The sequence below is a fragment of the Ambystoma mexicanum genome, chromosome 12, assembly GCF_040938575.1.
Source record: "Ambystoma mexicanum isolate Mex_15411 chromosome 12, UKY_AmexF1_1, whole genome shotgun sequence".
NCBI lineage: Eukaryota > Metazoa > Chordata > Amphibia > Caudata > Ambystomatidae > Ambystoma > Ambystoma mexicanum.
The window spans coordinates 259995288-260008665 of NC_090936.1; the positions used below are offsets into that span (position 1 = coordinate 259995288).

Below are 13378 nucleotides of genomic sequence, written 5' to 3' on the forward strand. Positions count from 1 at the left end.
CTACAAATAAGGATGTGAAATGTAGTTCTTAGCACGCTAATCAGCGAGCAGGCAGTTTCAAGCAGAACCCTGGTAACAAGCAATGTGCAGATGGACCAAAATACAATTTACAACTCAAATTAAGTTCATTGCTATGTCACAATGCCAATTCAGAGCCCAGGTAAATACTAAGAAGCCTTGGTGCCACTCTCTTAGCTTCAGGTAATACTTGTATACATGTATCTTAGGCTAATTGAACTGTTATTAACTTGACAGTACATAAGTAGATTGCTTTTTAACTCTGAGAAAGGCTGGTTTCACTGTTCATATGTGGGAGACTCTTGGTTTGGGCAATGCTTGTTCTCTTCTTCAATAGTATATACACTTTGACTTTTTATATATGAAAGGTATGCCACTTTAAAGTGAAGATTAGAGTTCAGTATTTCTTTAGAGATCACAATTAGGCACACACGACCTCTTCTTGGTGTAGTTTTCAAGGTTTAAATATTGGAATTGAATTGTATTCCCGTATGAAAGTGAAGGATAGAGTTCAGACAACTTCATGAGGTAGTTTATCACAAGTTATAGGTTTCAATAATTGTATGATCAGAGTTAGGTATTTGGTATTGGCCTTAGCAGCGTTTACTCGTTTTAATTAGTGATAAGCAACCACTCCTTTGGACAATAACAGTCTTTTAAAGATTGAACAATGGATTCAAGCAGCATTAACTTTCTACGCGAGTAAAAGAACTTTAATATTACATGCGAGTGCTACATTTAAATTGTTCAGGTATTTCATCTTCAATGAACAACTTCTACTCGCTTTAAACCATATGTGAGGGAACTGGAAACCTTTGCCGGCAATGCTTGTGCAAGGTATTAGAACGTCATGCTTCAATCACCGGCTTCTTTAACACTTGCTCTGTGGGTCGCACTGCTTCCATGACTTCTGCTAAAAAATTCTACTGACTCTGGCTTCTTAGGAACCTTACTCTGTGAAGGTGTCGCAGGTACGAACACACGTTTATGGAGCCCTTCGCGCTGCTGAGACCCACGGCTTGACAACTGCTCCTCGCCTCTGTATCCAGCACATTCGCTGCATGGCAACAATAGCAATCAGGCTCACATGGTGCAATGTTTTGACTAAAGATGGCGTCTGTGTGCAGTGCATTTTGGGTCCACTTCAGAGCAATACTGAGCATTTGCTCCAAGCCTAAGTGGAAGCTGCACTTGATGCTAACTCTTCTCGTATTATTCCACTGGTAAATATGTTTTCAGTGCCGCCTATTGCTTATGTTATTTTACATTGCTCAAAGGACACGTTAGAGAGAAGATGCACGCATAGGCTATAATGAGCTGGTTGGTACCTGATAACGTGGTAGAATTTGCTAAAACCGAAGAGGAATTACATAGTTGTTTTTTGCTGCTTCCCTGAGAAAGGGAAACAATTAGCCTCTTGGGGTTAACAGGGGTCAATCCAGCTGGGGGCCACGAGAACTGTCAACAGGTAGAGACTTGGGAAGCCATAAAGTTCTGGAAAATGCCATCACGCATATGCGGATGGCTTAAAACGAGGGGCACCAGAGCAATCAGACAGAAAGCTTCATTGGAGGTGATGCCAAGATCTCTCTGCCTCACTGTTTGGGAGCTTTTGAGGGACTGCTGGCAAGATGAAGGTATGCCTTGCAGCTGGGTCAATGGTGATGCATTTTATTTAGATTTCTTTTATTCATTTACTTGTTTATTATTCTCACTGCATGTATTCATTTATGTATGCTTTTGGTGAATAAAGAGGCCATACAATTGCCAGTTTAAATTCTAGCTGAGTGTGTGTGTGTGAATACTTGCCCTTCAGTGTCCAAAGTTTTTCATTCAGTGTACTGAGGAGAAAAATAGAAAAATATTGGTGCACACCGTGAAAAGCAAAACATTTGGCGCTGTGAGCAGGGTGCCTTGTGATGAAAAATTCCAAGCATCAAGGGACCGGTCCTTGAACGCTGGTGGGCATGATGTGTAGTGAAAGTCAGTTTTTCTTCTTTTCCTTTGCAGTTGGAGTCAGACTGTGTTAATATGTGTTTTGAGTGCATTCTTTGCGTGACTACATTTAGGTTGAACATAGATCATCATAATTTCTCCAGGATTCTTAGGCCTAGCACTCGACGCCTTGGACTTGTCCGTTCTCGCCAACTTGGACACTAAAGAGCCACTCTCCCCTTTAGAATGATGCGACTTGGATTCCGAGGAGCCGTCACCTTGCCCCACCTCTGACACTGGCACCTTTGGGCACCGCTTCTTGGCGGGGGGTTGCGCGGACACAGCCCTTCGCTGCAGAGACTTCTCCACCAGAGCCGAAGACCTGCTTCCCCAGGACGAAACCTCCGAACCCGGGGAAGTGCCCTTGTTGAGCCAACAAATCAGCCGACGGTTGCGGTCTGTCAGTGTTTTCTGAGAAAATTCACCTCAGATCTCACAGGCGTCCGCCAACTGATTGTGGTATAGACAATACAGGCAATCTGCATGGCTGATCCCCTCAAAGATCTTCTTTAGGCTGCAGGTTGCACAAGGCCTAAACAGCAATTTCTTCTGGGCCACAGATGAAATTAGGGCAGAAGTACGAAAAGCATGTGTAGAACACAAAGAGTAAACACGAGGTGATCCCAACAGTTTGGAGACGATTGAAATCTGAAGAGAAACCGTGGGGCCGGGCTATTCATACCAGACGTCCTATTGGTGTACCCTAAAGCACCCAAAAAGATGTTGATAGGACAATAAAGTGTTAAGGTTTTCCATAGGAAAACGGTTAAAGTTACTGAGGTTTCCCAGCCTGACAACGGGAAATATTCACAGCATGTGAATCCATGAAAGATACCAATGCTGCAGAAATGGAGTTATAGTTAAGAGACTACTCCCTTATTGTAAATATGAACACTTTGTTTAAGAAGTAAGAGAAAGGATCCTTGGTGTTATAATGCAAGGGTGGGCAAAGTGCCCATATGATATATTGGCCCAAGAATGGGCATGCAGTTCAGGATTGAGTGAATAGTGAGAGGAAGGTCTAGGGTGAGGCAGGACCCGCTGAGGTCTTGTCTTGTTTACATCAGGTTTCAGTGGAAAAGGGAAAGGAACTTGCCACACTAAGGAGGTTTGGGGTGGATTTTATTGCATGCCTACAGAAAAGTGCACCAGAGAAATGTTGAACTGAATGAAGATATTTTGCATGTAGAAAAAGAGTTGGCTGCTGAAAAGCACATCTCACTAATGCAGCAATTACAACTTAAACTTTGGCATGACAAAGCAGATAAACACAAGGCAGTGGCCGGGGCAGGCAACTATCAGGGTTGCGCGATATAAATATCAAAAACGACGAGATAATATAAACAAAAGGAAGGTGGCAGCTGTAATTGCAACGGCAGGGGTGGATTGAAACCCCCATCAGTGGGATGGTGATATTTGGCATTCCACTGACTCGGAGTGTAGCCTACAAGTGGAGGCAGAATCTTAATCAAAACCTGACAAAAAGACAGTAACTGCCAAACCAGTAACAAGGCCTAGGGCTGGCCCCATCCCCATAACCAGGGAGGGGGAGTTGTGGATTTGACTATGTAGAAGATTACACAAAACAAGAGGTTGGGGAGAATATTACTCGATTGAGGCAGAGAACAGGCAAGCCCTTGCTTACATGTCTGATGCGAATGTTTGATGGGGGTTGCCGGGGGCCTGTTGGTAGACTCCACAGATTCCCTGTGCTTCCTGCCCCTGTCCAATGACACCAATATACTTGAAGTATTGCGGGCATGGGCTCCTCAAGACGCAAATGGGCAAACTTTGCAGGTATCTCTTTTGCACCTTGCTGCCCAAGGGTGTAACCGTAAGTATCCTATCACCACTTACTGGCCCAGTGAGGAAAAGAAGTGGTACACGTGGAAAGAGCCAATTCAGACAATCAGGGAGCATGCAACTAAGGAAGTAACTCATGTGGACGAACCGGTACATATGGGGGTGGTACCACTGTCAGTGTCAACCAGGGGGAGGTGGAGAGAGAGAGACATAATGTAATGTTCCTCACCTCAATGGCAGCTATAGGGCTATTGGTGAACATAACTGTGTAGAGTGCATCAGGGAGGATCTCCCTCATCACAGTAGTAATGAGGTACTGGACACTGGAAGAGTGAACCAATCGCCCAAGGAGAACTTCCTATTGGCAGTGGCAATCATGAGCCCACTGACCACCAGAGAGAGGTCTGGGACCCCAACACAAGGGTACTGAGAACCAGAGGAGAACTTGCTCAGCGGAGTGGCAAAGAGAAGTCCATTGACCAGCAGAGAACGGTTTGGGACTTTGGTGGTACCGAGACAGAGTGGCAAAACATACAGCAAGTTGAAAGATATGAAATTAATTTAATTTAATGTAATGGGTATTTATAAAGCTACTATCACAATGTGTGTTCGAGGAGAAGGGAGTTGTTCTCTTGGAGACGACATGGAAACCCTTGGGACATAATCAAGAGACACCAGGGCAAGAGAATCACTCCCCGTGGCCTTACTGTGAACTGTACAGACAAGTACCAGGATAAGGGAGTCATTCTCCTGGTATAGAACCTGGATTTGTGCAAAAATTGTCTGGAACTCGCAAGCTAGAGGAAGGGAATCATTCCCCGTTGACAATCTATTTGCAAGACAACATTCTTTTAAACACCACCCTAATACCAGGAGAAGAGAATCATTCTCCTGGGGAAGGAACTTTCTGTTGCATTATATTAGTGTTTAGTTGGAGTGTAAGGGATAGAAGTAGGTTGTGACATAGGATGGTGGACTTTGATTTTGACAGACATTCTGATGGATCCTTTACTATTAGTTTGAAGCAGGGAACCCCCTCTTAAGTGCAAGGAATAGTGAGGGTCTTAATTCCATAAATAAGTCTACAACCTCCATCTTCCCAAATTAGTGTCAGCTTCCTTCATTGACACCCTTTCATAACCCTCTCGCACCACTTCGCAAGTTTCGAGCATGGGGGTTGGTCACATTCTACAGTATCACCTTTACCCTTAGAGTAATTGTAGTACCTTGCTACTGTCAAACAGAAAACATGTACCTATGGGGCAAGGTGTGCCCCCGTCCGTCTGTGATGCTCTCTGACATAATTTAGGTGATCCGCTTCAAATCTACTTATACACAAGATCCAATTACCCCTGTCCCCTCCAACTACATTAGGTTCTTGGCCAGTATGTCTCGAAGATATGGTTGTTGATTGTATTTATCATGAAGGGAGTCTCTTCAATCATGTATTATATGTGGCCAGTGTTGTTCTGGCATTGATGGATGTTCTAGGTTGGCATAAGTGGTCATCCCTACTGAGCATATTAGTTGGGAGTGATATTCTCTGTGGAAAGCACAGGCTGTAGAGATTGTAGCTCACATGTTTAGGCTTTACAGGAAAGCAGCCCAATAGCCAAGTCCCACTACAAGGTATATTCAACATACTAATTATATGGTAGAGACCAAACCTTTGAAAGGAAACCTTGCACTTTTACTGTGTGGATCTTCACACAGAAAAAAAGCAAACCATTTTCATAAAAATACATAGGGAACCACAAAGACCAGACAAAGCTTCTCAAATATCTGAGGCAGTGGCGTGTTCTTTATGTAAGTGCAGCCATGACATTAAAGCTAATGTCAGGAGGACGGAGGTTGACGCTTCGAGTTGCCTTAACTTCACCACAGATGTCGTGCAACTATGACAGTCAAGCTGAATCAAGCACTCTCGTATATCAGCAGACAAAAAGCTATCATTTTGTGAAGTTTACCTTTTGGTGATATTTTCTAAAATGTGCTTTCGCCTCAACAGAACGGCCTTTCTCAACATCACAAACTGGACATGATTTTGTCTGCCTCTTTCTGTTTCTGCTGCCATCTTACAACACCACAAATTGCTCTAAACTTTAAAGTTCCTTGGTAATCGAATTGGCATTAAAAGCTCCATCAGCATTTGCTTCTTGTTTTCTTTGCAGATCATTTCTTTCTTCTGAGCTTTAAAACAGTTTTTTTTTTACGTCTGCACTATGTATTAACCCATGCTATGCTATTTTTTTTTTAAGGCGTGCTCATATTTCACATCCAACGCCTTTCCTCTGAAAATGTCCTTCATCAATGCAGATCCAATGGGCAAAGACATCAATGTGATTTTTAAGGTATGGATAACAGCACCTTCTGTGCTTTGGTTGTATTTGTTTATACGAATTGTTATGTGTCTCAAGCTTCGATTGTAAAGTATGGCCCTACAATAACAACTCGGGATATGCTGGAAAATCATTAACCGGTGAATCGCACTGAATGTCCAGTGCACAGTATAATTCTGAGTCCCTTATCGTATACCCAATAGTTAAGGCACAAAACAATATATTTTATTGTATTAGGTTCTCGCTCAAGACTATTGCAAGGAAAAATATTTGGTCTTGGAGAAGTCCATTTCCATTTGCATACTAATGCTGAGAACAGGGTTTCACATGGATTTACTTAAATTCCTTGCATTTGTATTACATGCTCTGATCGCACATGTTATGTAATCTTGATAGATTGCCCCATTTCACACAAATAGATACGTTACTCAACTCAACCTCTCAATAATCCCTGGTAGCAAATTATTTTGACAAATATCTTATATTCTGCTCAGGACCTGGTAGATGGGTTTTTGAAAATGTTGAAAATTCAAGGTCTTTTTGGTTAACAGCGGATTGATATAATATGATATGATATGGCATTTAAAACGCACCTGTACACAGTGTTCCTAGGCGCGACAAGACAAGGAGGGGGAAATGGAGGGAGGACAAAACGACGATCTTATTAGGCCTTGTGTCATTCAGATCGTGCAAGTGCAGGGAAGTGGAAGGTGAGAAGTACCGAGGGGTGTGGGGGTTGAGGGTGGAGAAGTGCTGTTAACTCAAAAGTGCAGCGAGTGGGTGGCTCAGTGCAGGTAAATCCGAAAGTGCAGCCAACGGGTGGCTCATAAGTGTAGAGAGAAGGGACTTTAGGGTTGCAGATACATACAGCAAATAGGCAGTGTGAGGTGCAACTTGACATGCAGGGACCTGGGCCCAATTTCAGAGGGTGGGCAGGTTACCAGTGCATGGAGCAGTCGGGACATCAGCAGGGGAGAGGAAGAGGGAAATCGGAAGCGAAGAGGAAGGTCTTGAGTTGCTTCCAGAACCGGAGGTGGTTCTGCTCAGGTTTGAGAGAGGCAGGAAGGCTGTTCCAGAGGGTGGCCTTAGCCAAAGATAGAGATCTGTCCCCAACTCTCTGCTTGGAAAAGCGACTGAACTTGGAGAGTTGGAGGTGGATGAGCCGAGAGCTTGAAAAGAGAGATGTTTAGGAAGAGAGAGTTGTAGGTAGTGCTAAAAGGCCAAAAAGCCTTGTTGATGATGCAGAGGGTCTTGAACTTGATTCTTGCCACCACCGGGAGCCAATGAAGAGATTTCAGAGCTGGAGAGATACTATACCTGGGCTTGAGGCCAAGGACAAGACTCAAAGTCCTGTTCTGGATAAGTTGTAGAGGACGGAGAGTAGAGGCAGGAAAATTTAGGAAGAGTTGCAGTAGTCCAACCTAGAGAGGATCAGAGGTCTGGAGATAGTGAGCTTCTCGGGGAAAGTGAGGAAAGAATGAATACCACTGAGGAGGTGCAGCTGATAGTTTGACTTCTAAAAGACATCAGAGATGTGAGGAGAGAAGGAGAGGGTGGAGTCGAAGATGACTCCAAGGTTCTTAGCTTCACAGGTAGGAGCAGGACGACGGCCCAGAGCGGGCAGCCAGAGAGAGAGAGAGGAAAGGAGGGAGCTTGTGTTCCGATGAGGAGGATCTCAGTCTTACTGGCATTAAGGCAGAGATAATTTGTGGCACACCATTCCTGAATTGCTGTCATGATTCACCGATTCCGGACCTTCTGGACTTTGTGGTCCATGATGCACCGCAACATCAGGTCGGTGGTTCTCCCAATATGGCCGACAGTACGGAAACGCTGCTTTCTATTGTTTACGCGCAACGTGCTGCCTCCTAGAAAATAGGCGCGCCTCTGCGGCTCTGCGCGTCTCAACGCTACTGTTGCGAGTTGTTCGGCAAGTGTATCGTTTCATTCTATCAGTGCTACTTCCCATTTTTCTACCATCCTTTCCTTGCTGGAAACTCTTTTTGCCTGCCCTTGCTTCTGACAGGCACGTTCTCCCTTTCATCTCGGACTCCGTCTCGTGCTTCAGTGCTGTGGGCTCCCAGGCACTCACTGAGCATTGGACACCCTGTTCCCCTTCCTTCCTGGATTCTGCTGTCGTAACCGTCCTGGATACTGAACGCTACTCTGCTCTTAGGCAGTCGGCACTCCTCACATTGGAACCTGAAGATTCACGTCCGTTCCTGTACAAGTCCCGATCTGTCAGGAAGAAGGAAGGAGCTCCCAAGAAGACCGCAATCAAGGACAAACAGGTGAGAAAAAGGGAAGGGTGTGACAATTGGACAATTGCGGCTAGACAGTCTGGAATGAGAGAAGGAGAAGAGGTGGCCGAGGGGAGCCTGAAAGAGAGCTGGTTGTACTCTGCATAACACTGAAAGTTGGACCAGGGAGCAGTGATGCAGTGGGCAAGAGGTGCCAGGTATTGGTTGAACAGCCAGGGAGAAAAGTTAGATCCTTGGGGAACACCACAGGTAGAGAGAGAGATAGAAGAGAGGAAAGACCCCAGTTGGACCTAAGAGGGTCGATCAGGCCAGGGCCTGATCAGTGAGACCCAGGTTATCACGGAGGCGATTGAGCAGGATGGCATGGTTGACCCTATCAAAAGCAGAAGAAAGATTGAGGAGAATGAGGACAGAAGGAAGGTTAGAATCAAGGTTAGAGAGCAGGTCTTCATGGATGTTCAGGGGAGCAATTTCCATGCTTATGGCCAGGCTGGTGATCGTGGAGACAACCAACAGATTCAGTGTGCAGATTAAACTGTGGGGGCAGCATTTCCTAGAGTTTACCCAGGAAAGGAGTGAAGGAGATCGGGCGATAGCTAGAGAGGAAGGAACGGCAGAGGGCTTCTTTAGGAGGGGGTGCACAAGGACGTGCTTAAGGGGGCAGACGAAGGATCCAGTGGCAAAAGAAGGATTGCAGAAATCGGCCAAGACTGGAGCAAGGGTGTCGATGTGGTCCTTGATGGTTCTGGATGAACAGGGAAGAACTGGTTTTGATAATACTTTCATAAATCGGACTTGTCTAGAAACGTTGTCTGGGGTGAACAAGGGAAACAAAGAGAAGGTAGGAGGAGAGGTGGCCACAGGAACCCCAGGAGTGGAGGAAGAGGAAGAGAGGGTGGACAGGATGTCTTGAGGTTTAGTGATGAAATGAGAAGCCAAGGCCATACAGACGGTCTGGGAGGGAACAGGAGAGGTAGAGACTGCAGCAGGATTGGCCAGCTACTTGCAGATTTTGAAGAGTTTGGCAGAGCTGTTAAAGGCTGCAGAGACGGAGACTTGGGTGTGGGCTCTCTTCTTGGCAAGGGCAGAGAGTCTGTATTGCCTTTGGAGCAGGCGGCAGGCTTGTTAGTCAGAGGGTGTACCTGATGCCCTCCACTTCCTGTCAGCCAACCTGCCCTTGAGTTTGAGGGTGACGACGTTGCAGTCGTACAAAGAGCTGCACTTGGATTTGGGCTTCAAGCAGATCCTCATGACAGGGGCAAGTACATCACAAGTGTTAGAGATAGAAGGGTGAAGGTTAGATAGGGCTGTGTCAGGATGTGAGTCAGACAAAGGTGAAGAATGAGCAGAGAAAGTAGCAGTGAAAGCCTCAACTAACACACGCTTTATGGGTCGGATGACCAAGAAGGTAGGTGGCAGTGCTGGAGTCGGCTTTGCCTGAGGGGCAAAGAGAGAGAGAGGTGGGAGGAAAGGAGAATGTGATCACTCCAGGAGAGAGGAGTGGTGAGAGGTTTGGAGAGGGGGAGGTTGGAGGAGATCAGAACATCCAGGGTGCGCCTTGCAGAATGAGCCGGGCCAGAGGGAAGAATAGAGGGAGAGAGAGAGTTGCAGAGGTTGCAAAAGAGTCCTGCAGAAGGACAGGTAGCATCCAGGTGGATGTTAAGGTCTCCAAGGGGGATGAATTTGAGAAATAGACATGAGGAAGGAGGAGGAGAGGTCTGCCCACTCAGAGAGTGTAGATAGTGGCTACAGTGAGAGAAAGGCCAGGAGAGATCGAGAACCTGCAGACCAGGCATTCAAAGGAGTAGTCCTGCATAGGAATGAAAGAAGAAAGGATCCACTCCAGGAAGATCAAGGCTACACCCCCACCATCACAGTTGGTTCTGGGTTCGGAGAGGATCTTGTACCATCAGGAAGGAGAGTGTCAAAGCTCATGACAGAGCTGGCTGTGAACCACGTCTCGGTCAGGCCGAGTACATCCAGATCGAGTTCTTCCAGGAGATGGCAGATGTCAGAGAAGTCTTTGACAGTTGAGCGAGAGTTGAGAGTAGCAGTGTGGAGCAGGTTGTCCCTTTTGAAGGACTTCTGTGGAGGAGTGCAGGTCAGAGGTACGCCCTTCAGAGGTTTTGCAGGCACCCAAGGATGGGCAGAGGAGAAAGGAGGAGAAGGCGAGGTAGCTGAGGCATAGGTGGGTGCCAGAGGGCTGGCGGAGGAAGGAGGCAACAGGGTGGCCAGAGAAGTGGCAGAGGATGGAGGCAGCAGAGGTGCCAGAGAGGGGAAAAAAGGGAAAGCAGGAAAATAAAGGAAGTTGAGAAGGCCCGGGAAGCTTCTATCAAAATGGAGGAGGTTGGCCTGAGGGCCTTGGACCAAGAGGGTGCCGTTTAGGTAGACACTAAAATGGTCTTGGAGGAGTTAAAGGGGGCCAGGAGGGCCTCCCACCGGGTGCCACCATTAATGGGTGAAGAGGAAAAAGGAGAGGGAACAGTGACCGTTTTGGTGGATGGGTCGATAGGCCTGGAGAGGGAACAACAAAGAGGATGTTGGTAAGGGTCTGTCTGGAGGAAGCATTCCATTGCCTACATTTGGTGTTTTGTTCGACCAATTTGATTGCCCATATTTTGTTTTTCAATGCAATGCCTAAAAATCCATATCCCACAATTGAATGAAATTGAAACGATGTGTGACTATTGGAATGTACACAAGTGAACTATTACATCCAAACAAATATAGCCATTAAGTATGTTTTCCGTGTGGTTATGTAAATCTTTGTGCACCTAATACAAAACTGAAGAACACAGTGATTTCTCTACTGAGACACCATAGACTTACCCGGGTTTTAAATACATTCGAGTTTATTGAAGCATGCGCCTCGAGTTGGAAATTCTGCTCACTAAGCTTGTTTGAGTTCCATGTCAAAAAACGTTAATTCATTTGTTCAGTAACAAATTCATTTGGTGCAAGACATACACGTACAACAATTCATTTGTTCAGTGCTTAATCATTTCATTTGGTGCAAGAGATACCCATACATTGATATCTTATTTTGTTTCACATACTAAACAAACTCAACCTTTTAAACAAAACAATATTCATTGCGTCTTTAACCATTTCTCTATTAACATTGATTCGATGCTATGGTAATGAATAATTCGTAACCTTTACATACCACAAACAAATTCGTTGGGACTACTGTACAACCAACTTATCTCAGTGTATAGGTTTATAACATATCGTGCTTCCCTTCCCCCAATGTGCATTAAACTATGCTTTGTGAAAGTATTTAAACTTCTATTTCTCAATGTAATCTACAGAAAACAGCTCTAAATGACATGTTTCTGTGCTTTCTTCTTCAGTATAGAACATTCCTCAATTGCACTCATTTTTATGCTTCGTGTTAGTGAAGGGTTAACACTTCTGATATCCATTGAGATGAGTTCACTCTCTTTCATAATGAACATGCCTAGTGTTTTCTTCTTTGGTATTATACCTTCCCTCTTGCTTTGTTGAAACTGCTACAATTTCTCTTTAAGGAAGAAAAGTTGTGTGCTTTGGCGATCCGATATAGAGGTCATATAGAGATATGGCCTGATTCACAGAAGTGTTTTATAATGGTGCAATCTGAGACACATTTATATGAGGGCAAAATGGGCACTTGCCCCGTGCCCCTGTTGTTTATCTAACTTAAATAGCACATATCAGGATATTGTATGGCATGCTCCTGAGACTTTAATCCTATTGCCTGTCTGTTGTTGGCAAGTACATTCTGCTCTGCTCCATCATCCTGGTATGCTTTGTGTTCACTGTGGTATTCATAGTTTGTTCACTACGACACAATCCCTGTAGAATTATCACCTTTCCTTGGGGAGTATACTCATGTGCTATAGCCAAAGTTTAAATGCTATTTTATAGGTTGAGTGTGGCAATGGTTCAGAGCATAGCTCAGTGGGCTAAGCACTCTTTGCAGAGAGATGAGTTCATATGCAAGATTGCAATACCAAATTCCAGCAAGGTCAATGTTTCCTATGTGAAGCTGATAACGACTGTGTATATGTACTTTGTTTTGTAGCACAACAGGTGCTATTATCAGCAATGCACCTGCAACAGATAGTGGTTGCTATCAAAACAAATCATGAATGTGGTGGAGGTCTAGACATTGTTTTGTTCAGATGGGGACTTGTAAAACCTAGACCGCCACCTCCAATGATGAGCATTAAGTGATAGTCCTAGAGGTGGTGGCATTATTTAGCCCATTACCTAATCATCCTTTTATGTAGGCCATTTTTTTAGAAGGGGTTCTAAAAAGAAGAGAGCGGACCAGATATCACATATTTTAGTCTACTCCTTTGACACAAAAAACGGTTTGCTTTTTTTGTACAACTCAAAGGTTTTGTGCGCATTTATAAATAGCAATTTCACAAGCCTGTGTTTTGAGTGTATTTAATAAGTCTTTTAAGATCACATCACTTTTGCTGGTGCTTATATACTCCCCCCTGCTGATGGAGACAATAAAGCTAAAATCATTCCCATTTTGCATAATACGCCTTCATAACATTTTGTTTGTAACAATTTCCAAGTCCATTCTATAAAATGGGATTCTTTTAGTTAATTGTAAGTTGTAGAAAAGCAAGTGGTAAAGTGCAGAAATTGCAGAGTGAGTGCAAATCCCAGCTTCACCTCTTAATCAATGTGTGATCCTGGGCATCTCATTTAATCTTTTATTGACAAACCTATCAAAATTGCCAGTCTCTAAACATTTGAAAATTGTCATTCTTCAGAGTGATTTAGTTCTCAGGATATGATCTTCAAAGCAGCCTCACTCATGCTTTTCAGTGGCTATAGTGCTGTTTCCTCTACAATAATAGTAAGCATTGGTATACTGCACGGCCACTTCTTTCTTTGCTTTCTAATGGCAATACTTCTTGAAAACCATGTGCCTCTGCTAATCTCAATCTGTCTGGATAC

General features: G+C 44.6%; 1 protein-coding gene across 1 annotated transcript in view; it reads left to right on the forward strand.

Moving 5' to 3' along the window:
• Nucleotides 1-13378, forward strand: part of PIK3C2G (phosphatidylinositol-4-phosphate 3-kinase catalytic subunit type 2 gamma) — a 3221975-nt gene that overhangs the window by 2331643 nt on the left and 876954 nt on the right. Inside the window, exon 21 of the mRNA XM_069628394.1 lies at nt 6075-6167. Within this exon, the coding sequence (XP_069484495.1) occupies nt 6075-6167 (93 nt within the window). The remainder of the gene's footprint in view (nt 1-6074; nt 6168-13378) is intronic.